The sequence below is a fragment of the Larimichthys crocea genome, chromosome XXI (assembly GCF_000972845.2).
Source record: "Larimichthys crocea isolate SSNF chromosome XXI, L_crocea_2.0, whole genome shotgun sequence".
Taxonomy (NCBI): Eukaryota; Metazoa; Chordata; class Actinopteri; family Sciaenidae; genus Larimichthys; species Larimichthys crocea.
The window spans coordinates 12,807,912-12,835,710 of NC_040031.1; the positions used below are offsets into that span (position 1 = coordinate 12,807,912).

A 27,799-nucleotide genomic window follows, 5' to 3' on the forward strand; every position below is an offset into this window, starting at 1 on the left:
CAGGTGTTTAGACCTCATCTTTGGATGATGTTGATGTATACAGTTGATTTTAATCTCCCTGAGTCTCCTGATGGTTTTGCTGTTCAGGGGGGGGAAACTTTACAATATTACAGTTGGGTGACATCATGTTAACTGGCAGCATAACGTCACCTAACTGTGTGCACAGCATTTTAATTTGGTTATGGAAGGAATATTTCAACCTTTTTTTCTTTTTTTGGTTGAGGAGATGGAAAGTATAAGGCTTGAGCGAGCAGACAATTAGCTTCGCATAGAGATTGCAGGTAGAGGGAAAACACATCTATAATAACCTCTAAATATCACTAATAACACATTTTAATCCGTACACAGGCAGAAATAGAAAAAAAAGGACAAGCTGTGATTTTCTGCTGGGTTTTCTAGCAAATCACTCCACACCTGCCCAAAGGTTATTTACAGCAGGTGTGCATATTTATGGTTGTGTTGGATCAAACTAACTAGATACAACATTTTAATTAGTGCTGGTAAGTGGCTAGGTGGTATTCTAAGCTAACGGCAACAGCTCACAGTGGTATTGATCTTCTCATCTAACTCTCAGCAGGGAAGCGATTAAGTGTATTTTACAAATGATCTTACCACTTCTCGAAGAATTGTGACCAACACGTATATAAGTTGAAAAATACTTCTCAGTGCGCTTTCCTGTACAATCTTTAGCATTTCTGTACTCAAACCTCATGTAACTTATCCACCGACGTATGCACCGGTATACATCAGCACACCAATAAACCTGTCAGGCTCTTGTCAGCGGTGATGTCAAAGTGTGATTCCTACCTCATACTCAAACTCCTCTGTCCTCTCTCCATCAGCTGGAACAGGCGAGAGGTAGTCTGTCCCTTCATAGTAATCCTGGTCCATTGTATGGAGAGAATGACAGCTGTCAGGAGGGACAGACAGGAAAGAAAGAGAGGGAAAGACAGACAAACAGAAAGAGGTGGAGAGTTGGGTGTGAGTAAGATCCTTTTCCTCATTTTCTTTTATATGCGTTCAATACCTCTAAGTGACAGACTTTCCTCGCCTTTGTCTTTGCTGGAATCTGGAGAATAAAGGATTTGTCAAGGGCTTTCACTGCCACTTGAGTGTTTATATGTGTGTGTGTGTGTGTGTGATAAAAGTACAGCCCCTTGTTAATAACAGCATATCCACATAATTTGCTTTCTGCTCTTGACAGACAAAACCCCCCACATTGTGTAGTGTTATTCTATTATGCTTCCCTCAGTCAGCGAACAAAACCACATTGTGAGGGCCTAAGGAGATGAGCAACTTCGGTGCCACACCAGATAATCATGGTGGACAAAAAAAAAAAAAAACTTCAAAAACACACATGTTGAGTGATGTGTTCAAGGGCCTGTCTGACTCTCAGATTGCCCTGCACTGTAAAACTGCCTCCGAACAATCTTGCAGTCACAAAAACCAGACCGGTAAATGTCAGAGTGCTTTATACTTTGATGCCTCAGAATTACAACATTTGGCAGTCGGCGCAAAGAACATAATTACAAATTTACAATTATAGCCTCAAAATCAAGAGTGACAAACATTTGCTGGATCTATAAAATCTGCCATATATTGGATTGTGCACCTGATCTCAGATGAAAGAGAAGAAAATGCGAGTTTTATGGGACACATTGATTACATTTGGGCTCGGGGCCTGGGGCTGTAAGTAGCCCGCGAGCACACGTTGCACTGTGTTGCCTAGTTTTTTATTAGGCCATTTGCTTTAATCACCTTGTAAACCTTCCACGAGTCAAAATGGATACGCCAAGCAGCGCCAATTATGGCAGGAAGGCCCCGTGGGGAGTTCTACAGTGATAATGTGTGAGATATATACACACAGGTGGCAATGGTTTTGATCAGGTCATGTATAGTACTTTAAACCTAGCGTGTAACTAGGTACATTTTTAATGATGCTTTTAATAATGAGCGATACGGACGGGGCAGCCAACTGAAATTCCATCCCTGAATGTCTCAGCGACAGATGCTGAAAGATGCTTATGATTGATGGGAACCGATAATCTACCGTGATAAACACACACACCATTGTTCACCAACACCATCCTAGAGTTCTGCGTTATAAAACGAAGCTCCTGTGTTGTTGTTGTCTCATTGTTTCATTCCCAAGAGGAGAAACCCAGATATTCTTTTATGCTAAACTTTTCTTGTTCACAATTTACTTCCCCTTTGAGATGAAAAGAACATAAACCAAAACACCAGAAGAGGAAATAATGAACCCTGTTTCTTTTGTTGTTTTCCAGGAAAAAACCTCTTGTGGATACTTTAAACTCTCAAGATCTTTATTTTTGTACGTATTGTTACGGCTTCTTCTCACATAGACAATAAAAACATGTCTTTGAGGGATTGTGCTACACGGCATCTAGTTGAAATGCGATTCGACTTGTAGTGATTGGACCACAACGAGTGTTGCTTTGAGCTATTTGGCACACAAAGTAACCTGAGTACGCATTTTAATCTTTTCTATATCTACAGACCAGTAATGATATTTCATTCTACAGCTGAGTTATGTGTCTGTGCATGCTTGTCAAGCAGATGGGGGGGTATGTGAAAGATAATTCAGGATGAAAACTGTAAAAAAACAAATTCAGTAGTCATACTGTGAATATTGGTTTATGTGCCACTCAACCACAGCTATTCCCCATGTGACTGTGCTGCGTTCAGGTGATGTAGGAGTAATAATTTCTATGACTTGACAGATCCTGATGCTCATGAATATAAAGTCACTTGGGGCTGTCATACACGACTACATTTTTTGGTTGTTGAATTGCTTATATTTGTTCTCAACGTTTGCAATCTCCTCAGTGATTTAAAGATATTTTAAATGGTTGCTTTATAGTAAACAAAACATTAAAATGCCAAGCACACTTCACACATACATACCTTATTGATGGTTAATTATGCCCACTTAGCCCTGTCCCTTTTTTCCCCCCTCTTTTTTTATTTTTAAATTAGGTTTGTCCTGCTGCTGAAAAGAAGACGTGAAGGACATCGAGGAGCTCATTTATCAAACAAATCTATATTTGTCAGAGTCCACTATACAGCTGGTTAGACAACTCATTTCTATTTTACAGGCGCTGTGCGTACTTGTAATGTTAATCCTGCAGACACTGATATTTCTGCTTCATAGCTCAATAACATTTCTTTTTTTTTCCCGTTCTTAATTATCATCAGTCAGAGCCCAGCCAAAGTCAAAACAAGGACACAGCAGCAAACTCTTTGTGGCACTGCACTGAAATCCTATCAAAACATCATATCAGATTAATCAAATCCCTGACCTCCTTTTATCTCTGACCCCGTTTTTGATGCACATTTAACAATTTACTGCAACATGCATTTCCTATCGTACGTACCTGTCAGAGAGCAGGAAGGGACAGACGTCAGGCACAGGAGGGGTCGAAGGCCGGAGCTTTGCCAGCGCCATGATGTGTTCAAAGGTGATGTCGGTCTGAGTGCACACGTCCACCACATGGATTTCCTGAGGGGGGCCATGGGGTCGGCCGCTGGGGGTCCTCCTGATGACCTGTACCACGACGGGATCCTTGGCTGCGCGAAAAGCCTCCACGGTCTCCTCATGGCTGGACTTGGACAACTCCTTCCCATTCACCTGAGGACGACAAGGGGGGGAAAAAATATATATATTTGTGAACGTTTTGTCTGCGATATGAAAACTCTGTGTGCTTTATTTCCTGTGCCTTTTTCCGTTGACCGTTGCCATAGAAACATTTTACAAAGCAGAGCTCTTGGTGTGCTTTAACCTGAACATTTCAGCTGGATGCAGAGGCAAAGAGGAATTTTATGATAAAGTAACATTAGACTAAAAGCCAGCGGAAAAGCCGAGAAGAAAGATACAGCCAATATTACTTTTATTTTTGCTCTTATTCTCTTTGCTCTAAGTAAAAGCTGCAGGTCTGAGAAGTCTGCACACAAGAACATTACATCCTTGCTACTCCGCTGCTGCATGCTTTCAGAAATTGAACTCCTTCCACCTCCTCAGAGTCTACCTTTGCTGTCTCTAGCTTCCACCTGCTCCACCTGAGCGGAGCACACGCTAAATTAAAAATCATATTGTTGCAGGAGACGGTTTAGCTGTGACATTAATCGTGCATGTGTTAAACTGCTTCCATGGTCTGAACAACACAGATTGCTACTTCAAGCTCTAGGTTCGGGGGTGAATGCATTCACATAGAAACTGACTTTTTTTTTTTTCCTGAAAGTCTTCTCGACAGATGATGAAAGAGAAATCTTTATGAATACAACACTGGAAAACATACACACAAAAACACAGTTTGATGTAACATTATCAAACTGTTAGATCAAAGCCCAAAGGGGCCCCTGTTCATCCGGTCCATCTTGAACCTCATCTTCACAAAATGAACTGGATTTTCTGGCAGATTGAAAACCATTTGCACTACAGCTGGCACATATAAAGAAATTCATTGCTTCATTTAACACCAGTAATTTCTGTGGAAGGAAAACCATGGCTGTGGAATACCTCAGAGAATGTGCCTTTGGTATAAACGCTGAAACCAGAGATTATAATTTAGATAGCCGCGGAAAGAGAGAGGAGAGAAAATAAAAAGGTAGACAGTATAATTACAGTACACTTGCATTTGTATTTAAATATGATTTTGGAGTGGGGCATTTTGCTTGCGCGGCGAACTGAAAGTAGTTCAAACGATAACTAGAAAAGTAAAAGAAGGCGTTTGTATTCAAGTGAAAAAAAAAAAACACAGCGAGGCTGTTTTAGAAGTCAAACCATAAACTCTCTTTAAAATGCAACGCAGTTGTAGAAATAAGAACACAGAGCCTACTTCAGACTTCAGACTTTAAGAAAATGACCTAAATCCATGAGCAGTCAACCGCTTCAAGTAACTCCAGCTGTGTGTATGTGGTGCCTTAAATGAGTGCTGAAGATACAGAAGCCAGCGGGGAACTCCTACAGAGAGACAGCTTATATTTTCATCCCCAGATTTTACTTTTTCATATTCTGTCACACATCTCACTGAGTTTGTCACGGTACATTTTGAGGAATGACTCAACATGTTTTGAGCCGCGGTAAAATATCAATAGAACAAATATCAATAGAACCTGACAGTATAAATCCTCTGTAAAGCCAGACTAAGCGCGGATGTTTTAGTTTTTCTAATAAATATGCCTGCCTACATGTTATGTTTGTTGATAAGTCCCCATCTGAGACTTATGACCAGACATTCAGTTTGTGTCTTTGAACAGACGTCGTTTGACCCCGTCATACGTTGCCCAACTGTTTTGGCTTGTGACCAATATTTCCTGATGATTATAATCAAGTAATCTTTTTTGATTAATCATTTGGTGTATGAAATGTAAAAAAAAAAAAAAAGATCACAACTTCCCAGACTCAAATGCCTGACCAAAAGTCTGAGACTTGAAGATATCCAGCTTATTAGACCGTGACAAAGAAGCAGCACATCCTTCCAATTTGTGTGTTCTAACTTTTTGCTTATTATTGTGATACCTCACGGGCTGCATGGCTCTGCGTTTTGGGCAATTATAAGTTATTTTACACTCTCAGATCGTTGAAGTTGAATTTAGAGAGCAGAAAAGGTTACACTAGGTTTTTTTTCCTCAAAAACGAAAGAATAAAGCAGTGGAATGAATAATTTCATAACCCCTCTGACTGATTTTGTAACCCCTTATGGGGTGTGAAGAAATGAAAAGCAAAGACAATTTAAAAATATCTCTCTGTTCACATGTTGGATCTCTCTCTCTCTCACCCAGCTGGTGTCCTAACTTAGCTTCCTCTTAAAGAAACTATTTGCACTTCAAGCACCTCCACTTCCTATACTACTACAACTTGATAGCCTCTCAGACAACCCCTGGAGAGGGGGAGAGAGCAGAGAGCTCCTCTCTCTTAATTTAACAGACTTCCACGGCTAACCTCATTACCTTCTAACACAAAATATAAAACATATTTATAATGTAATAATGGTTATTATAGCAAAAATAATGTTGGTGGTTCTGTGTGCATGTGTGTTTCTGTGTCTGTGTGTTGTTTTTCTTCCTTTCTCAATGCATGTCTCTAGAGACGGAGTGATGCCCTACAAAACAAGCACCAACTTATTTTTTTTTTCTACCTTAACAGGAGCCATATATAACTCCCTTAGCTCTTGTTGTACTCTGGCCTGCTCCCCTGCCTCCTGACGTGACCTTTGTTTGTAGCACTGTTGCATTAATCACCTGAGTGGGAGATAAACTGGGTCAACACCACTCCTGTGGAACTGCAGGGCAATTTGGAGGAAAAAAAAAAAAAAAAAAAAAAAAAAGCACTTGCACTCGCTCTAAACCTGCTTTCGTTCTCGTTCTTGTCCACTCAGCAAATATTAAATACTGCAGCACGTACATTAGAGTTAAGTACTGTATTAAAGAAACATGGGGCACTATAATAATTAGCTTATATATAGTTCCTTTGACTGTCTCTCTCTCTCTGTCTTGTTTTCCTGTTCGTCTCTCCCACTCTAATCCTGGAACAGGGAGCCTGGTGGAAACAAAGGAGTTGGAGCAGACAAATGAGGCAGCCTATGGCGTATGACAGTCCCAGAGAAAAATGATCAAATTTCCCAGCTCTCCCTCTGGTACAGCCTGTCCGGTCCAAGCTCCTCCTCCTCCAAGCCTCACCGCTTGCTATACTCCATGACCATAATGAAACAAGAGGAAACACGTCAGGAAAGAAAAGAGGGTCTTTTAATTTTTTTTATTTATTATTCTCTTCTCTGGTCTTCATGCGAGGCAGATGGAAGAATTAATCCCCAATCAACACAGGAATATTAAGTAGCCTTAACTCCTGCATGAGGGACTTTGCCATCCTTGTTGTGTCCCCTTGGCTGATGTCTATCCAGCTAAACACACTGTCTCAGTTAGTTGTGTGGATCTGCAGTCCTGTCTGTCTGACAGATGGGAAGGGTTTCTCTAAGCCTGGCTGCAGCTTTCTAGATATTCCCAGATATTCTCACGCTGAAGATCTGCCTTCAGCACAGCGCTCGAGACGGCTTTGCTCTCTGCAAAGTGCATCATCAGCTCGCACGCCTAAAAGCAGCTGAAGGTGACTTTATAGTGAAATTTTAATAGGAGTAATTTTTCCAATTGGCTTAATTCCTAAGTAGCCTTAATCCTGTCAAAATTAACACCCCCCCCCAAAAAAAAAATAAAATAAAATTCACACTCAGTACAGCTGTAGCCTCTTAAAGTTTCATCACACATTTATTACATTAGCCTACGCTACCCTCGTCAAGTGTGCATGCAAAAGTATGCAAATACATTTTTATTCATGCTGGTACACAAAATCTGTTTGCAACAAATTATTTAGCAGCTGTAGTGTTTACAGAGTCCAGTGCAGCTCTGCAAGTGCTCCATATGCACACAGTCCACATGAATTATCCTACTGGTCTGGAACAAAACAATAGTGATTATTCATGAGAGATCATTTGCTGCTACAATTGGGCCAAGAGATGATCAGGTAAATGCGAAAGTTGGAAGGAAATGGGTGCCGGGATGGAGTAGCTGGACCAAGATGCATCTGCCGGTTGTTTGCACATGGATGTGCAGCAGCTGCAGCCAGGAATGAAATGTGTTTTTATTCAAAGCCCCTGAGACGAACAGACCAACAGCCTTCCCACAACAAATGCAGTAAACCAGCTTAGTGGAGTGTATCGAGAGGATGAAACCTCTTTTCTTTTCTTTCAATTTTTCTGTGGCAGAGTCCCATATTGACGGAAAAAACATTCAGAAACTGTGACGCAGGCTTCGGTAAATATCGCACACCGCTTTAAGATGTTCTGAGCTGTTACGAGCAAACAAACTTACTTGAACACCAAAAAAATCACTAGGTTCCTATAGCGGCCCGGAGCAAAGCACAGACCCGAACGTTCTCTCATCTGTGTCCCATCTTATCGTTTGTCCTCCAGGTATGAAGACAAGCAAGAGAGAACAAAACACGTAGCAGCTTGGCTAGATTCTTCTGGCGTCTCCTATGTCTCTTTTGTCTCATCGACTGCTGCCTCCCATCAATATCTCCAAAGACCGAGGGGCAGAAATGTAGTGACAGTGGTAGTAAAGTGGGGGCCAGTTTATCTGTTAAGATGTCAACTTCAGCCAAATCTGATGCTGCCTCTGCTAAGGGACCATTTCTGTGGCAGGAGGCACAGACACTGCCGGCAGCTTGCAGGGGGATTACTGATAGAAGTGATTGATGTACTTCTTGTGCAAGGAAAAAAGACAGCCCCAGGCAGTAGGCTCTAATAGTCCATTAGCTTTTTTATGCCTTCGAATTAACTGCATACATTGTTTTATGGCTTGCATGTAGCACTTTGAATCTTAATGAAATGTTTTTGTTTTCAATTTTATAGAGTTTACGCTGTGCACAAGGAGAAAGTGTCCGTCTTCACTCAGGAAATGCGCTGAACTGAATGAAGCAAGGTCATCCTTTCTATTTCAGCTACTCGAGACAAGTAAACAAGGTTTTTCCCGCTGCAATAGAAAAGAGCATCAGAGGCTCATATTTAACCAATGCGTGTAACCTTGCATGTTGCGCTTAACATCTGTACAGGCAAGTGAGGCACCGTTACACATGGTCTGTATCTCCTGTGTGCCGTCACCTGCTGCTTTGAGTGGCAGCCTGTGGGGTGTTAAGCGTATGCAGGCAGATGGAAAAAGTGTAACATGTAGGTCATCTAGCCTCGGGAGTGTAGCGCTTACAGCCGTCAATTACACACCTGTTTTATCTCCTCGTCTTTTTGGGAAAAAGATACATGACCCCTTCGGTATTAGGGTCCAGTCAGCTGTTTGAAGCTCTCAGATAAAAGAGAGAGGGGGGGCTGCAGAGTAGTTACAGTACAAGAGGAAGTGGAAGTACAGTACAGCAGAAGGGGACAAAAGAAGTGTGGCCACTAGAGCTGTGCTCCAGAGATAGGAGAGGTGCCACTGCCACTGGGCAGCCATCACAACTGAGCGCTCATAGAATAGAAACCACTTTTCTAATACTCATAAAATGTGAATAGGTCAACTCGCTGTGGATAAGATGTGGCAAGACATAAAATTCTCAAATAGCTTGGGCAAATAGAGCTGGGACGTGGGAGGAGGGGAAGTAGTATTTTCCCTATTGTAGACTGCTATTTCTAAAGTTACTCTCAATAATATTCACAACAGAGAAACACAGAAATCTCCTGGATAATGAAAGCACACCTTGTTGTTTTTACACTTAATAGTGTGTTAATTAGTGAACTTTAATCGTGTTAAGTGGATTTTGTTACCCTTGGACAGAGCCAGGTTAGCTGTTTACTCCAATTCAGGTCAGCTACCACATTCTCATCAAGAAAGCAAATAAGCATATTCATCAAAACGTTTCTTTTCACAGCTTTAAGACAAGGTATATGACGTCTGGGTGCTCTAATAAGTCATCTGTAACGGCACCTACCTGTCAATCAAGCGGTCACGGTGTTAATTATGCGCAACTTCAAGCCTTAATATCATTCAGGTGAGTGAAAATTCACCCCCCTCACAGATGTCTTAATTACCGGAGATTGCCGATTGGTTTCTCACAATGTAGCTGTAGACGCCGTACAATTTTACATTCGCATCGGCTGTTTCATACCAAAATGTTGCTTTGTAGGTTGCTGCTTTTTGGTGGAAGGCATCTTATGCCCTAATTAGCGAGACACCAAATATGGAACCATTTGCAACAAAGGTCTCTAGCAAGACAAAGGTCTGAAGATGTTGTGGTTCATGGTCTGTGCCCTAAACCTCTAGGCCAACAGAATTCCCCTTGGAAGTCATAATGTCTCATAATGTACTGCAATGTTGACTTTTTTTAAAATCAAGGAACCAGATATTATTTCATGTTTTGTACTGTTAATGTATGCCCCTATACAAGCCTCTACAATGCTCCAGTTGCTGTCAATGCAGAGATGAATTGGGACCTTGAATGTCAAAAATAACTAACTCTATTGTTGGTTGATTTTCCCCAACTGCTCAGTGCCAACAGAGTGACTGCTGCAGTCCAAGCACCTGAACAGCAGCCGCTCCACTGCAGCTCCAACAACAAAAACATCAATGTGTTGCAATTCCATCTTTCAACATACAAAGTTCAATTTGCATTTTCATAAATAAAAAACTATATACAAGTGAGAACGGGAGCGTTCAGTAGAGAAGGAGAATTAAATACTCCCCGAGGTAATTCAAAATGCGGGAAGGCTGAGTTTTGATGTGAGCATGCTGCCACCTCATCCTCTCTGACTGTGAAAACGGCTTGGGTTCCTCTTTACACCCAAATGTCTCATTTCAATAATAAGTGTCAGAATAAAATACAGGCCAAGGTCCGCTACAGTACAGCCCTTATGACTGCATAAATCACTCTGAGACAGTCAGTGTTACTGTCTGAGTGACTCAAGCAACGCTCCAATGACATGAAACTGAGAGAGGGGAAAAAAGAGGAGGGGGAGAGAAAAGGGAGGGAGGGAATGTCACTGGGGAAATCTGACAATCCCCTCAACATCTCTACATGAACCAATGTACAGGCCTCCTTTAACCCCTCCAACCACATAAAACTACACAAGGCCCCTGGGTTATTTTTCACATTAAAAGCCCCTACACGTTGCTGCTGAGGTTTTATGCCCGCAGAACATTTGATGAATTCTGCCAATTTCCTTCTCTGAGCACCAATCTTGTGTGGAGTACTCCCTTTATTGCGCAACTCATTCAAAGTGCATCAGCTCTCTCAATCTGCTCTAAAAATTCATGGTCCGCCTTTTTTTTTTCTTTTTTTTTTTACATACGTTTATTATCCAATCTCGCGCTGTAATCGCTCAGCACAAGGACAACTGTTATAAAAAGGACAGACGGAAACGAGATCTTGGAATGAACTCTCGCAACACTCAATGTCAAAAGTGTGGAGCAGAGTAAGTGGAGGAAGCTTTCGGGAGTTAATGAATGAATTGTATCACCATCTAACTGCCATCAACATTTCCTCCATCTCCTCCACTATACATGGCCTTGGACATCAATTTGGTATTGTGTGTTCAGTGGTCTGGTACATTTTATCTTATTTATATGTTGTATGTTCTTGATTAGCTGGCTTGCTAATGTTAGTTCAGAGTTGAAGGGTGTGTGACATCTAGAGCACTGTGTGCACTCACCGGTTAACGTTAAATTAGCTGTTGACAGTCAGCAAATGCACCCAAATCGTTGATGACAGCTTATTAAATTTTAATGTGTCATTTTTTTTTATTCCTTAACATGCTAAAAACAAAATATGTGACATGTGGGTGTGGAGAGTTGTTTACCACTGATGAAGCTGGCGATGAAAGTAAGCATTAGGTAACTAATTACTAACGCTTATCTTTTTCAGGGTTGCAAGGAGCTGGAGGTTATCTTAGCTGACATTGGGAGAGAGTCGGGGTACACCCTGAACATGTTACAAGTTATCACTGTTATCGCATTAATGAATTGCTGCTGCAGAAAGCGACAACAGCATCTCCAGACCTATTACTCTACCCTGACCAAAAGACACACATGCATGCACAGAGATAGGACAGACTCACAGAAAGGCACAGACTCACAAACACAAAGCAATGCTCACAGCGCTGCACGTGAAAGACTGTCGGGTGAATATTTCACCAGATTTCTGATTGTACTTGGCCCTATCTGTCTGATGCTCTGTGGAAAAAAATATCCACGACATCCTCCTGTTCTGCTTATGTTCACTTCCCCATGAAATTAGATCAATACAGCGTTTTATCTTCATCACTAACAGATTATGGTTGAACGCATGATAATTGTACCGTCTTATTTTGGCTGGATTATGAAAATCTGCGGCGGATTCTAAATATGATTTGGGACTGGTGAGGGAAACAGAGTGCTAAGTTAATCAGCTTGTTCAAGGTTAATGGTACATGCAAGGTATATTTGTTAAAGAGATTTAGAGATGCACAGTTAATCTCTGCGCTTAACTTTTAAGATCTTGCCATCTTGGAGTGAGTTTTAATGTAAGATGGAGGGAGAAAATCAAATTAGAGTAAAAGCGGCACTTGGGTGGATGAATAACTAATGGATGAACAGTCTCCTCCTTGGTGATAACTGGTAATTGGTTGGGGGGGGCGGGCGGGAAAGTAGCGGAAGAGGGAGGGGGAGTAGTTGGATGATGCTATGTGCTGTGCAGATCAGCAAAATAGCCTGGCTGGCGTGAAAAGATGTTGTAAGGAGTAATGGTGCCATCCATATGCTGACTGAAGAAAATCAAATGGGTACTGTCATGGAACACCTCCAAATGTGCTGAGAGTGAGGCAGAAAGGAGGTAGGACAAATGAGGGTAGGCTAGAGGGAATGTTTTCAACACTAAGACACAATATACAAATCGAACACACAAAAATACAACCACCGCTCTTCCTTCACTTTGTCTACCTGTTTGTAGCCACTGTTACAATGTTATTTACAGAGGAAGATCGTAAGCAAATTTAAATGTTATTTTGGCCACCATTTCTGCCAGCAATCATAAAATTGTACTCGCCAAAGTAATTGCTAAGATCTGGGAATGAAGCAGGCCAGCTGTTTTCCTATTTTTCCAGTGATTATGCTAAGCTAACCAGCTGCTGGCAGTAGCACACACACACATCTGAGGGGTTTTGATCTTCTCATCTACAGTAACTCTCAAAGTGGATTTGGCAAAATGTCTAACTACTCCTTTAACGGGAGGTAAAACAGAAGGTGGTAGTACCTCACATCATCAGTCATAATCCCTTCACACAGGGAAACTGTGCATGCATACAACTATGTTAAATATGGTACAGCAAGTCAAAGTTGAGCCAGAAAGTTGGGCTGTAAACTTTAATGAATGTTTCTAATTAACAACTTTGGTGGTAATTTCTTTTGTTTTCTCATGTTTGCCCAGATTTTTAACAATATTGCCACATTCCCACAGTTAACTTGGCAAGTTTAGTTTTCTTATTATGGCGACAAAAAATGAGAACAACTAGAAAGAAAAAACAAAACAGCCAAGTTGTTATAAACCAGATTTATCCTTTATTATTTGCCATTTTCTGTGACGTTTTATAGTGCACATGAGATGACACAGGTACCAGATGGCAGTAGCAATGCCTTCGAATGCCAGGGCCGGTCTTACTCACGGTGGCCTGGAGAGACTCTGAAAGCGGTAAATTGTTTCCTTCACGTTTAATATGCTCATCCTAGCAGCAGTGGCAATTAACACTGGATAAGCACTATTTACATAATGCCAGACACAGTCGTGATCACAACAAAGGAGTCTCGTCTGACTTCCCCATTCCTCCCCTTCTCCAACTGGCTCTTTGTCTGTGAGGCTGTCTCATGGTCGCTGGTTTGGGAATGAGAGTGGAGGTCAGACGGTGGCACGTGGAGCTTTGACAGTGCAAATAATAAACTGGAAAGGTTGGAAAGGTCAGTAAGGACCCCTGTGGCTAGTCACTGATCTGCCTGTTAGCCACTAATGGGGAGTCAGTACAGGTGGGGTGTCAGGGAAAGGAAAGGAAAGGAAAGAAGAAGGACAAATAGGAGGAGGAAAAAACCTCAACTACAACTTCCAATTCTAGTCTACCCACTGAAGAAAAAGAGGATTTCACTCTACAAAACAATTTATTTCTGTGCATAATGTGTCTGATTACTGGGTATATTGTGCCTGAGGCTGCTTTTTTTTAACACTTTCTTCAGAGGCAAATAGAGTAATTAGTATCCAATCACAAACGCCAACCAGCACAAAGGACCTGACAAGAGCGTGGACCTGTAAAATCAACAGTGCCTCATGGACTGACAGTGAGCAAGTTTGGTCAATGCCAATGTCAAAGAGAACAAAAGGGCAGGATTAGTGATGATAGCCCGAGGCTGCGGAGGGCTGAGCTCTCATTTAAGCTTTCTTTGCACCTAACTCGTCTTCAAATCAAACACTGAAAATGTTGTTTCAGAAAAAAAAGTAGGAAAGCTGGAGAATGTGTAACAAGTAAACAGCGAGAGATTTTTGATGAAAGGTTTATTGGAGTCGCAGGTTTATAAAGCCTCTCTCTGGTGTCCAAGGAGTAAATACAAAGTTATTGACTTCAGAGCACCCCACAAAGCTCAACGCCACAGGGATCAAGCTAACATATTGCAAATGCTGCCAACTCTTTGATTTTAAGAGCAGTTTCAAAAAGTCCTAGGGAGTTTTGTAGAGTAATTACATTCACCTAGCAACTAACCATCTACGCTGAAGCAGTAAAAATCCCTAAATGACGCGCATTAGACAATGCATTTGACTTCTCCGTCTGAAGGGGAAAACAGTGCATAGACAGGAAAACAACACACTGACAACAAGTACTCCCAGTTCAGCTGAAGGACACGCGGCAGTAAATAAGATCAAAACTTCCAATGAAAAGCAGAGCTGTCCAATTAGGATGGCATTTACAATGAGACAGTGATGAAGTTGCTGATGATAATCTTATCCTTGTAAAGAGCAGCGGCACAAAGCATGATTAAAAGGAAGGACATTATCTTAGAAGAGTGATCACAAGTGTAATCAATCTACTTCAAGGCTCCCTGTTGTGTTCTTCATGGCACAGCGAAAGTGCCAGCGAGAGGTTAGGAGAGTCGATGTCTGTGGTTTCCTCTCAACCCACTTGAGTCTCACTCCTTGTCAGGTCCCCGAGTCAATAAACAAAGAGAAGTGAGAGGAAATTGGATGCAATTCAGTGCTTCCCACTGTGTCCTGATTACACAGTTGGAACAGTGGAGACAGAAATGAGGCTCAGTAGAGCTACTGTATAATTGATCACAAATACTGTATCTGTAGATACAGGGAAGGACATGAATCCCAGATCACACACATTGGCCTCGTTAGTCCTTTTCCATGTTTGGGTCGCAACCAATTGACCATAAAATCAGTTGCTAAATCAACTTCCCAGTGGTAAATACAAGCAGAGCAATACGTGTCTGACAGTCTGCCACGTGCAGCAATTTTACTAAACTAATATAAATCAGTTCAGTTTCTTATTATTTTTGATGGATTCAACCTGAGTTTAATAGTCCCACATGTTGTTACCAATAAGTAAGTACTTTCAGTATTACGATTACAAAAGGTAAATATAAAAACAGATTAGTTGCATCTAGTGTTAGCTAATAATATCTGATTCATTCTTGGGGAACACAAAGAGATAATTATGTAAAAGAAAACATCTCACACAGTTGCCAGTGTGTCAAGTCCTAGAAGTTTCTTTTGCCATATGCCAACAGTTTGGAGAATGTTTGCTTTTTGCAATCAAATTGTTGGCAAGTTATTTATGTTTTATCAACCAACCTTGATCGTGTATTGTTCTGGCTGTCTTAGTCATAGTCGAGAGCTACAGAGCTACACTATTACTTCATCGGGATAACAAGGATAAGGATGTCAGTTTGTGTGAATTGCAATGAATATGTTGGAAAATAGTTGCTGAAAACATGTGAAAAGACTTTGAACGATATATTACTGACATGTGGAGTTAGAGGTTAAAACAGTTTTTCACCAGTTTTCAGTCCAGGATTTGTAGGCGGTCCTTAAAGGGTGGCTCGATGACACGCTGAGGCCACCCTGAGCATACAACTGCACCCCTAGCAGAGAGACAGAGATGAATTCATCTCACTTAGAGTGTTTCAAAGTTAGTCATGTCATTTTCTGAACTCATCTGACACGTTTTAGTCACTTCAAAATGGCTGCTTGACGAGTGGGCGTGGCTTCAGTGTATTCAGCAGACACGCCCCCACAGTCCTGGAGCTGAGAATACAAATTTTTACTTGATTTTGACACATGATTACATAAACTTGTAGAAATTTTTAATCATTTAAAATTGGCTGGGTGGTTAAAAACACTTTCTTCTCAGAACACGTATTTATTCTTACTTTACACAGACTTTAAAGTATTGGCTCAGGGCTGAAAGACCTTGGACTAGACAAGTCACAAACCGTGTTTTCCAAATAACAGTCACTAAGCGAAATGACCATATAGAGCTTTGTCGGGGAGTATTACGATCAGTTATATTAGAGGACTGCAGGTCAACTACTGTACTTAGGATTTTTAATGATACAGCAGAATGAGATGAAGACCAGCCGTAGACCCCACATCGCTATCGTCTAACAGCAGGGATCAAGTAACCTCTAATAGAAAATACAGCAAAACGATGTCAGCCAGTTTATTCTGAATGTAATGAAACACCTGTCAAAACACGTTTATATGACCTGAAGCTTTGCATGGTAAATGAGCTGTAACATTACCCTGCTCTTGATGGAGAATACATTAATGAAAAAATAGTCCACCTGGCATTTTTAATGTATGCACAACAAGCAAACAAACCAATCTTGATTAAGAACACCTGGTGCTGTTGTTTGAAGAGTGCATCCAGGAATGAGTGGAATGATTTACAGGCAATACACAGCAAACTTCCTGATTAATGATTCTGTCATCTCTTGAAGTTTCTCCAACAAGAAAAAAAGAGAAACGTGTTGATGAACATATTGAGCTTGTGGAGGCACTCCAGAGCTCTACTTATTAGCTGCCACTTCAGAAATATTTTGACATTACAAGGAGTAGGCATGCGTCTGTACTGGACCCACTGAATGTGCAAACCGATGTGAGACCGGGGTGGGTGGCTGGGTAATGTGGTAATGGTATGCATGCGTGGTGGTGGCAATAATGGGGTGTGGGTGGTTTGGAAGGGGGGAGGGAGTCTTCACACTGTCATGAGGACCATAAGTAGGCCACGTATGTGACGACGGGGTAGCTTGTTTGGTGTCCCCTGTTTCATAAGGCTCAGGCTCCTCTGGCTAATGGGTGTAATAAAGGATTGTTCATGCCAGCGTCTGCTCATTTATTCTCATTCCTGAGAGTGTGAGGGGACCGCTACAGCAATCAGCCTCTACTCACTGGTTAATTCCAAGGCAGATTTATAGTCCGACTGAGTAATGGATGCTCCGTGTGCACGCGCATGTGATTGTTCCTGCGTGTACTCATCCTACCTGCGCACAAAGTCAGCATTGTTTTACAAGGCTTTAGCCATGCAACTGTGAGGCCAAGATTAAATTTTAATCAGCTATAAAGTGCAATAACAGCCATGGTTTGGATCCCAATGAAGCTTATATCCAGTACCCACACCTGAACCATCCAGGTTGCAAAGGGGCTTTCGTCTGTCCTGGCTTGGAGACAGGAACAGGTCACTTGTGGCTGTGGTGAAGAGAAGAGATACTCCTGCCAGACAGAAATGATAGCTGCTCTGCCTCCCCAGCACAGTGTGTGTTATGAGGGGTAATGAAGCCAGACGAAAGATGTGAACACTGGAGGCGTACAAGAAGTCTGATAAACAAAACCTACTTACCACTACAGGAACTTGAAGCAGCATAATTTAACATGCAGTCATCTTCAAGCGTTCTGCTTTTTATTTAAATTGTTCCATTGTACTATTCTGGCTTGAGTCGGAAGTTGAGGCTCTATCCAAGGTTCAGGTCTATTTAAGCAGCGCTAACACATTGCTGTTCATCACAACTGCTCAAGCTAATGTGCAAATTAGTAAAGCAGCTGCAACAGGAAGAGTTATTTTATCAAAATAAACGACTGGAATATGAACAAATGACAACCATGTCGTGACTGCCATGAGACGGTAGCTGGAATCAGATCTAAAAGAAATTAAAGGTGTATCTTAAAATTATGTGAAGTGCTTCAGGGTTGAACCCCTTTGAAAAACAATGCAAGGAAAATATATATTCAAGAATCACAACATGCACTGTAGAGAAAACTACAAAACAACAAAGCCATTGATGCCCTGGAAACTGTTTTCAACCACCTACAGACTTACTTTCTGAAGGTCTTAAACATCTAGGTCACAGGTTGCTATATTAACTAGATCTAGTCTATTTTCTCTCTCTCCCCCCCTCTCTCTATTTTCCTTATTTTTCTTCCACCATGAACAGATGCCTAATTGTGGCACGGCCCAGCCAAATGCAAAACACAAGGACACTGAAGCTATTAGTCATTAGAAGGTAATGCAGCATCACACTCATGCCTCCTCACTGCAGACACAAAATCCTAAACTAGACACCCGCAAAGCTGAGGAAGGCTGAAAAGTCGGGGCACCGCAGCAGCAGGGTGTAGCAGACCACTTTAAGCTGAAGAGGAAGTTCTTCTTTTGTTCTTGTCTGCTGGACGGTGTGTGGAGTTGGCGAGCAATTAGGTTCATTTATACCACGGCAGCCACTTGGCAAGGATCACCACTCCATGTGGAGCCAATGTAACACTAGAATGAGACCAAATGGCTCTCTCAATTGGAAGGCGAAGAGGGGGAGGGTGGGGTGTATTGGTAGAGGGCATCTGCTCAACATTTACCTAGTGTTTTATAATTAGATGAGCGCAACTGCTTGGGAGCAAAGCGTCTGTTCCGCTGTGATTTTCCGATAACAATTCTATGACTTTGAAACAAGCAGGGCTGTAGATGGAGACAATTAGTGCCGCTAATAAAATATGAACCATATTGCAAGTGAAAAAGAAATCTGCGTTCAAAACATACAGACTGATGGCGGGGTGGAAATTGGTCATGACAAATGTTAATTGGTCCCAAGCAGCAGTAGGGCAACTTGTTAAAGTCTGCTCACATCTGGCAGTTCTGCTTTTCTCTTTTCTCTCTCTGTTTTTCATGCATTCAGTTCTCTGCCAAACACCAACATTTAGCACAGGAGGATAACAGCTCAGTAGGTGCAGAAACAGAGCCCATGTCGTCCTGCTGGTTCACGAAAAAGTCAAACACAATGTATTTTTAGGCTAATCAGACCTTTCTCTCAGCAGACAGTTTTTGTTAGATGAACAGCACAGATGGAGCAAAAAAAAAAAACATTCATTAATGACGGCTCTGTTCAATTTAGGTGTGCCGGTGAATCATTCTATGGAGTCAGCATGCATACTACCAGTGCCCTAGAACTGGAAGAGCCTGGCCATTACTTATAACATATCAAAACGTCTGCTGTAAATAAGGTCAGTTGCACTGACTCGCACACTGTCACACATTTAGAGATCCGTCTTGGTCTTGTCTCAAAGAGGACTCAGGATTTTACTTCCAGACCAGTCAAGACCACAACCATGTAACCAATAACCTGACTCATTTCTAAATTTAAAATTTTTGTTACTGGTAATGGCTGTCACGTCTTCCCGCCCTCCTTCCCACATAAACTCTAAGAAAGTGGGAGACAGGAGACAAAGCTGTGGCTGTCTGAGATGCAAAACAGCATCCAAAAGAAAACACACAGCGGTATATAAATTCTGCAATGCAATGCTTACTGAGATGACTGTGACCTCGCCTTACCCAAAAAGATTTGGAGAATATACATATAAGCTACCTAAGCTGTCTGAGGTGGTCTGGAGATTTAGTGACCTCCCAGTCACAAGCTTGCTTCTCAAACCATAATAAAGTTAGAGCAGATGAAGGGAATTATATGCTGTAACAGTTTCTTGTTAAGATAAAGTAAGTACCATCTCCTCGTCAACCAGATTGCAGCATGTAATTTCCTGTACATGATACCTTAATTCTCCAAAACCTGCAGTTCATCATTGCTAAATATTAGATGTATTCTCATGGTCCATATTTCAGTATATAATGTTCTACATGTGAGATTAAACAGTGTTTGAAATTGACTTTCAAATGAACCCACCTGTTCGCCCAGCAGATACAGTGTTCATTAATAAATGTGCTGCTTTGGCGATTTTGTTCGCACATGCTACAGCCGGGATTTGTCACTTCAGTGATGGCAGAACTCCTCTGCTCTCACCCACCGTCTAAATTTATCACCACCTATAGCGCTATACATGCAGCGGACAATTTGTGTGTTAACTGCTATAATGCTACAGATGGATTTTCACTTTATAAAACAACATACAACACAAAAAAAAGCAGAACTTAAATGCCAGTCCTTCTTGTGGCTTTTATTTCTAACATAAGTGACCTGCATTCAAAGCATAAACTGCAGCTTTACCCTAGATGCCATTGTTTAGAATATTAAACATTTATACAGCCTGCCTTGTTGCTTTTTGATCGCTCTAAGTCAGTCAATCATGTCTACAAGGTGACACCTGTATTGAATAAGGTTTCATATGTGAGACACAGGACTTCTCTTCTTCTGTTTCTTAAGTGGACATTTTCTGGCACAAGAAGACCTATACATCTTAGATTCACCTGGGGCCATCACAGAGGTGTGGGCTGCAGCGTAGACAAAGACAGAGAGGGAAACGAAACTCCCTCTGTTGTGTGACTGCCAAATTCATTTCTGTACAAGGAACAAGCGAGCGTGATAGATTTTCCCCAAGCAACCGGGATATTTCCAGACTGTGTTTCCTGAAATACAACTTTCTCCAGAGAGCAGGGAAATCTAGTGGAGAGCTGAAATAGCATAATATAATGTTTTGACGTGCACACACACACACACTTACTTGCATTTAAACAATACAGAAGCACAAACACACATACGCACATTGTCAATTTTTTTTTTAACAACCTTGTGTCAGTTCCCTGATGAATAGCAGCCCTCAGGTGGAGGAAGTAGCCCATCCTCATCCAACCCTCTATATCGCAAAACATACTCTGCTATTGATTAATTCACAAACAGTCTGAAATGCACTCAGTGCCTAAAAACAGACATTCCTGTATTGATTACCTCTGTGCTATTCCCTCGGGCACACCTCGGAAGGAAAACGCTGTTTTCAAATCAAATTTGCTTTGTTTAGCTGCTTTTACTATGCAATAATTGCAATTCCAAGTCAATATCAGACCTTTTATGCAACCATACATTGAGTATATAATTAGCATAAATCACAGACATTGTTTACAGTTAAATAAAGCATCATTTGCTGCAGGGTATGTTCGGCTGAAGCCAGCTTTGGGACTTCACTGTGGTCTTCTAGCACTGATCAGTCACTGTCTGTTGTTTTTTTTGTTTTTTTCAGGAAGCTCTCTGTGTGATGACAGCATCCACTCCCTCCTCACATTTGACAAGCGACAGAGAGAAACTGACATGGACCGATGACACTCAGAGTTAGTGACGTGCCGATGACACTAATGGACTACTACTCTGCGCTCCCTTGACATTATCCAGTGTCTATCTCGTCTTTTTTGATCTGTGTCTCTCTCTCGCTCACACAACTCACCCCCCGAGGACCGTCAGATCGACCAAGAGAGAGCCCGCAGATACATTTACAAACAGTTTGTCTACAGGGAGTTTGTTTTTTTTTTGCAAAGTGAAAGCCACGGTGGTGACATCTGCAGTAAGAGTTATCTATATGTCACGCATTTCTTCAAGTTCATGCATCCATTCATCCAACACTGCCTATCCAGGTCTGGGTCATAGTGGCAAGACATTTTCTCTGCAGCCACATCATGTAGCTGTTTCTGGGGGAACTTGAAGTGTTACAAACCCAGATAGGATATCTACAGTAATCGCTCCAGTATGTTTGAGTCTGCCCGCTGTCTCTACTCGGGAATACCTCCTCAACTTGCTTCTACCAACGCATCTGAACGGCGGTTTGACTAAAAAGCTCTTTCCAGGAATAAAAGTTCCTCACCCGGACCCTATAGTGGAACCCGGCCACCCATAATGGACTCTCATTTACAGGATTTCATTTTTTTCAGGTCACTACTCAGAGCTGATGACCACAGCTGAAGCTTCAAATGTACACTGACTGACACAGTGAGTGCTTTGCCTTCAGGCTCAGCTTTCTCTTCACCTCAAGTGCCCGGTGAAAAACTTACATCACGAAAGATATTATACCAAACTTCCTGTCCAACTCATCCTTCACTGAATGGACCCAACTATAAAACTCCTTAACTTGGGACAGAATGTGAATTATGAATTGCTCTCTTTTCATGGTGGAAGGCATATTGGTCCTGGTGAACACAGTGATTGAAATGGCCAAGATGGAAAAGAGTCAGTATGCCCCTGGTAAGGAAAGTAAGGCCCCAAGCCAGGCCTGTGATTGGGAATCCCAGGTGTTTGGATATGTACCAGTGGCCCAATGTGTGGAAAAGAAACACAAGACAGATGTAGGATTCTGACATGTCTAAAATATGCTAGTATGTTGAGACAAATGTGTATATAAATGATTCCAGTGGAGTTCTTGCCATGCAAATTCCTTGAAATAGGAGGAAAAAAAAATTCGACATTTTTAAGGCTTCACGATGAAATTCCGTGTAACAAGTCAAGAGCAACATCTTCTAAAGATTTCACAACTCAATCTTTGAACTCAACTTGCTACAGAACAAGAAGCTGAATAAGGCAGGTGGCTCCCTCCCCAGTGTGCCAGTCTGCCTGCTCGTGTTGAGGCTGCGAGGAAGGAGGCCTGACTGTGAGAGGATCTGGGTTGTGTAGGAGGTGCTGGGTTGACTGGTGTGCTGCGGGGGAGAAAGCGCGGTCGCCAATTCCAACCTTGCAAAGATTGCATCTAGTTTTGTACTGTGAACTTCTGCTACATGCTGTTTCGCAACAATGTGTTGTGTTGTAAAAAATAGATTTCTTTTTTTTCTCTCTCTCTCACATGCTCATATTGACACATATAAAGCGTGGCTTATTTTTAAAAATGGCACTTTTTTTCCCCTGCAACAAACACGATGTATCGTCTGCATTTCAAAAAAAGTCCATATGAAACAGTTCTTGTAAATCACTTAACCCTCAGACCTGCTTACTTCACAGCCTAAATGCGATTGGACTGTTAAATAGATTTTGCAATCCAGTCCAATTAAATTACATTTACACTGAGGTGTCGACCGAAGCTCACCCTACATTGATGAGGCATTGATTTCATTTGAGGAAGGCTGGAGATTTTTAAAAAGCCATTGTGACGCTCTCATTGCAAATGCAGCTCATTAAAAAAAAGCGAGGCCTTTGGAACTGTGTCAGTGTGTCAGTGTGACAGCGGCAGCAACAATAAAGCCAAGGCTCTGCTCGTGACGGTAACACTCAGCCACATTGCAATCTGAAAACAGAAACCCTCCAGATTTATTTACAAAAACATAGTTAAGAGCTCTGTCTGACTAATAATACTTGATACGACCGGCTCCTTGTGTTTCCTTTTGGATTTAAGCCCTCAGGAATGGCAGATCGCTAATGTGACTGCAACGACTGCATTCATGGAGCTTCTTATCGCTCTCCTCCCCAGGGCCCGGCCATGTGAGCTGTGGAGCAGGGAGGTGTAAGTGTGTATCACCCTTCCCATCAAACAGGCTGTCAGGCCGGGCTTATCATGAGAGCCACAGGGGGTGCCCGCTGACCTGTGGAGTGACACCCACCATGGCTGCCTCACCCGGGGGGGCTTTGTGTCACCCTGACACCCCGAGTGCCACCCCCTCCTCCTCCGACACTAACACATACACACACACACACACACATGGACTGATCTCCTGACCTACTCCAGCATCAGTCATCCACACACACACACACACCTGTCACAGAAAATCCACACTTTCTGAGGCACAGGACTCATGCAGAGGTAGAAGACAGACAAACAGTGAAAAAGGGCTGTCACAGAAAGTACCTTCCACAAGAACTCGAGGGCTTTGTCACCTCTTTTTTTTTTTTTTTTATCAACTATAGATCACGCAGGCAGCCCCTGCCCTGACACCGTCCTATTTCTCCAAATGTCATCGGTGATGTTGGAGCTGATATCTTGCAGCCAGAGGGAAACTGGACGCTGAGCACATTGTGTCGTACAGATAAGGGAACGCCTGTGTGTTCTGTCAGCAAAGTCAGCATCCAGCAGTGCCATTGAAAATGCCGACAACAAGAGCAGACCTCCGATTCTCCAGTAAATAAAGACAATATATTGCATATTTTTCCAATTGTTTTTGTTCAAGAATAATTCAACATTATTCTATAAAAACTCTTGGTGGTATTGTATCCCGATAAAATAAACATGTATTGTTGTACCTATGAAATTGCGTGTGTAATGACTAACAAGGTCATTTAAGGTTTTCTTTCACAGAGTTGCCCAGATTACTATAATGTAAATCATAACACGGGATATAATATAATAAATAATTGCATTCAACATCAAGGTCATGGTTGTACATTATATTTTGCCTTTATTCTCCATCTTGTGAAAGGCATTCTGAGTTATACTATACTAAACTTGAAAAACCTTGGTTTTAAATCTTGATCATTTCTCTGTGATATTAAACGCTCATGAAAAACGAGAAACAAGTTAAAGTTAGGGAAGATATCCACAGGTAATTAAGAGTGTAAAACGTGTGTGTGTTTGTGTGTTTTGATCAGATTTGCCCGACAGTGGTGTCTCTCTGGTTGTTGACATTTTTTTTATTGAGCGGTTGCTGAACATCGAAAGGGCGGGTCATATCTAATATATGAGCCTGTCTGATGAGGGAGAAGGGAAAAATAAATGAAAGGAATAAAAGCTGGTCCTCTGCACGGAAGCGGAAAACTAAAAAAAAATGACTGAAGTAGGATCTTGTCTTGTCTCTGGCTGCTAACCTAAATCATAAACTAAAACGAATGAAGACCTGTGAGCACTGTGGGCCTGGATCCCATGCTAGACACAAGTCAAACTCACCAGTGCTTGGATCCTAATCCATTTTTTTGTTTTTGTTGTTACACCTTTTGGTAGCCGGTATGGCCTCAGGGCTCGGTTGGAATAATTCCAGTACTACCTATGCTGTGATATGAAAATGGCAGACATTACCTTGTTCCAACAGGGCTTTGCTGAGTAAACCAATGAGAGGAGAACAGATAAAGCACAAATACAGAAATTTCTCATGTGAAATAGCCAAAATTGTTTGTCCCATCATTCATAGTCAGCTAGTTAAAAAAAACATCAATATTTTCCAGTGCTTTAAGTAGAAGTATCTAATGTTTCATGCTTGTTACATTTACTGAACGTGTTTCGATTTTTTTTTTCTTTTCCCTTCCCACCGTACAATCCCCACTAATTAGGAGGAGAGGATGCATTCTCGTGAATGGCAATAATTTAATGAGGGCCCTTCTGTCTGCTTAAATTCAGATAATCAGCTAAGAGGCACCCTGGATGCAGATGCACAGCCTCCTGTGTATATCCCATAGCTCTTTGTTTTCACCAATGTTTGTAGTGAAAAGCACAAGCTGTCAGTTCTGTTCTCACTCTACACGGCAAACACACACACACACACACACTTTCACACACAAACAGAAGTTGAGAGCATTATTTAATGGTCCAAAGTCTCCAGTGATCACATACGTAGAGGCAGATCCACATATGGTAAGATACGACATGTGGCCATACTTGAAGCCAAGAAGCACAGACGCAAACCAATTTACGCAAACACAAATCATTCTGAGCATGCGCACGCATTTCACATGCTCATATTTTCATAAAGACTAATGCTTGCACATGCAAGAGATGTGTGAGTTTGTGTGTGTGGAAAAAAACAGCTGCTTTGAAATGCATAATGTCACGTTCAGAGTTATACTGAGTCATGGTTAATGATAACTGTCCACTGTCCTTTGTTCACTGGCAGTGATATGGTAACAAAAACACTAAGAGAGAAACTATTTTATATCCCCACAAGCCACAGTAACATGCTGTTTCCCAGGTCTTTACACACATCCGCACAACATCTGAGTCACCGTACATTTAGTTCAATCCATTATATAGACGCTCTGGTTCACCGGGGATTCGCACTCAGATACTCATGCATGTAGTTCATTTTCTCCATCACTCCTTCAGTCTGATTGAAGTTGACGGCCTTTGATCTTGACGAGCATGTGAAAGTAAAACACGCACTAAGACAAGCGATGTTACGCGTGGATGACGCCACGCTGATGTCATCCCCATTCGCCAAACGTGAGATTTACCCAGAGTGAAATTACTTTTATCCCAATGAATTAATGAGGTGATGGAAGAAAAAAAAAAAAAAGAGTATAATGACCTCAAGGACTTTGTTTGCTTTTATAATTGGATTCTTGTTGTTTTTTTGTGCATGTACATTAGATGATAACCTCCTTTTACAGCCCTTGTCTGAATACCTTAGAGCAGCAAACAGCCAAAACAAGTACTTCCACATCCGACATGCAGCAGTGAGATGTAGAGAAATGTGTTCTCTGATAAACAGCTTTAGCTCCCTAAGGAAAATGGCATGTCATGGTTTGTTTGTGCAGCCTGTCCTCTGCGGTGGCTGTGAGAGAGATGAAAGAAATCAGTACAGACGGAAGCACATACGGGAGATAAAACTAATTTTGAAGAGCTCTGTTCATGTTGGGTTAGAGAAAGCGAAGGGAGACTAGGGGGGCTGGAGACTTGATATGTGTCTGAAAAGGTCAGCTGGGTTCTTATTGAGATAAGAAACAGATGAAAAGGAAAAGGTCAATTCATCAGCTCCCTCTTAAATCCCTCCTGCTCCTCCATGGTGAGATTTAGTGGACTGACTGATAAAAAACCATTGACTTCATGTCTTGTGGCAAATGTGGCATCATCTGTATCCGAGGCGTACAGTACACAGGCGAGAAATGTATGATATAGACTTTGACTTCCTTTTTAATTTCGTCTTATCTATCTAAAACTTGGATCTCAATTTTAGTCGATGGGTACCCCGAGACAGACGGCGGCGAAGCTCGCAGAGATCAATTTGTGTGGTAATCAAACATGGTTGGGCTGACAGATCAGGCTTCTGGTTAGAGCCTGTACTGTAGCATGAAACGCATAAAGAGCACTGGAACTGATGATTGGAACGGCTCTGATCCAGAAATATGGTTCTTTATATTAGCGAGGCATGAGAAGATTTGTGTGTATGCATCTGTCCATCCGTGCTTCAAAAATATGGACCTTTGCATCGCTTGTAAATTTGGAAAAGCAGTACGGAAAGGCTAATCTTTTCTGGGGTGGACACAAGATCAATCAAGCGCCACGTTTCTTGTCTCTCCTCCCCCCCTCTTTCTTCACTCCTATCAATTTTAATGGTTGAGGGACATCCTTCAAAAAAATATAATGGGACATGAAGATGGATGAGAACATTTGCAGCTAACTGTCTGGATATAGAGCTGAAGATGTGGTGGGGGTGAGAGCAAGGTTCAGCCTTAATGTACCATCACGGGCACATGCATACTCCTGTGAGAGTGGGAGGTAAGAAGTATGTTCTTGTAAATGTATGCCACTAACAATTTTTTTCTTCATTTATTGATCTAGATTAATTTCTACAACACAATATTTAAAAAGGAGCCTACCACAGTGTTCAAAAGGCCAAGGTGATCCTCTCAAATGTCTGAAATGACCAGTCCAAAACTCAAAGATATTCAATTAACTGTCATAAAACAGAGAAAGGCAGAAAATGAGCAGTTGGCTGACAAATCAAATCAACCTTTCTAAAAAGAGATAATCAGATGTGTCAATCAGAGTTGCAGCAACTTCAAAGCAACTCTGGTGAAATTAGGAACAAAACACTACCCTATGGTTACTGAATACTTCCCTATTATTGACCTGAAATCTAAATGTTAACTCATTCTTACGATCCTTAGCTTTCACTTGCCATTAGTGCTTTACAGTAGTTATTACAAAAATATTTCTTAGGCATTGTACTTGACTTCTCTCCTATTATGTTTATGTACAGAAGCTTGCATCTTTAATAATATTCATAATAATACTTTGTACAGCATCTTTAATGCAAAGATGAACCTTAAAGTGCAATATAAAATGGGATTAGAGCATTGGCAAGTAGAACAAAAAACAGGGAGCATGTAAAAAGAA

General features: G+C 41.6%; 1 protein-coding gene across 2 annotated transcripts in view; it reads right to left on the reverse strand.

The window, feature by feature from the left end:
• LOC104925413 (PDZ domain-containing RING finger protein 4) overlaps window positions 1–27,799 on the reverse strand; it is a 119,987-nt gene that overhangs the window by 16,517 nt on the left and 75,671 nt on the right. For both annotated transcript variants that reach the window (XM_019272618.2, XM_019272619.2), the window contains 2 exons: window positions 3,396–3,649; window positions 808–910 (listed from right to left, as the gene is read on the reverse strand). In XM_019272618.2, coding sequence (XP_019128163.2) covers window positions 808–910; window positions 3,396–3,649 — 357 coding nt within the window. The remainder of the gene's footprint in view (window positions 1–807; window positions 911–3,395; window positions 3,650–27,799) is intronic.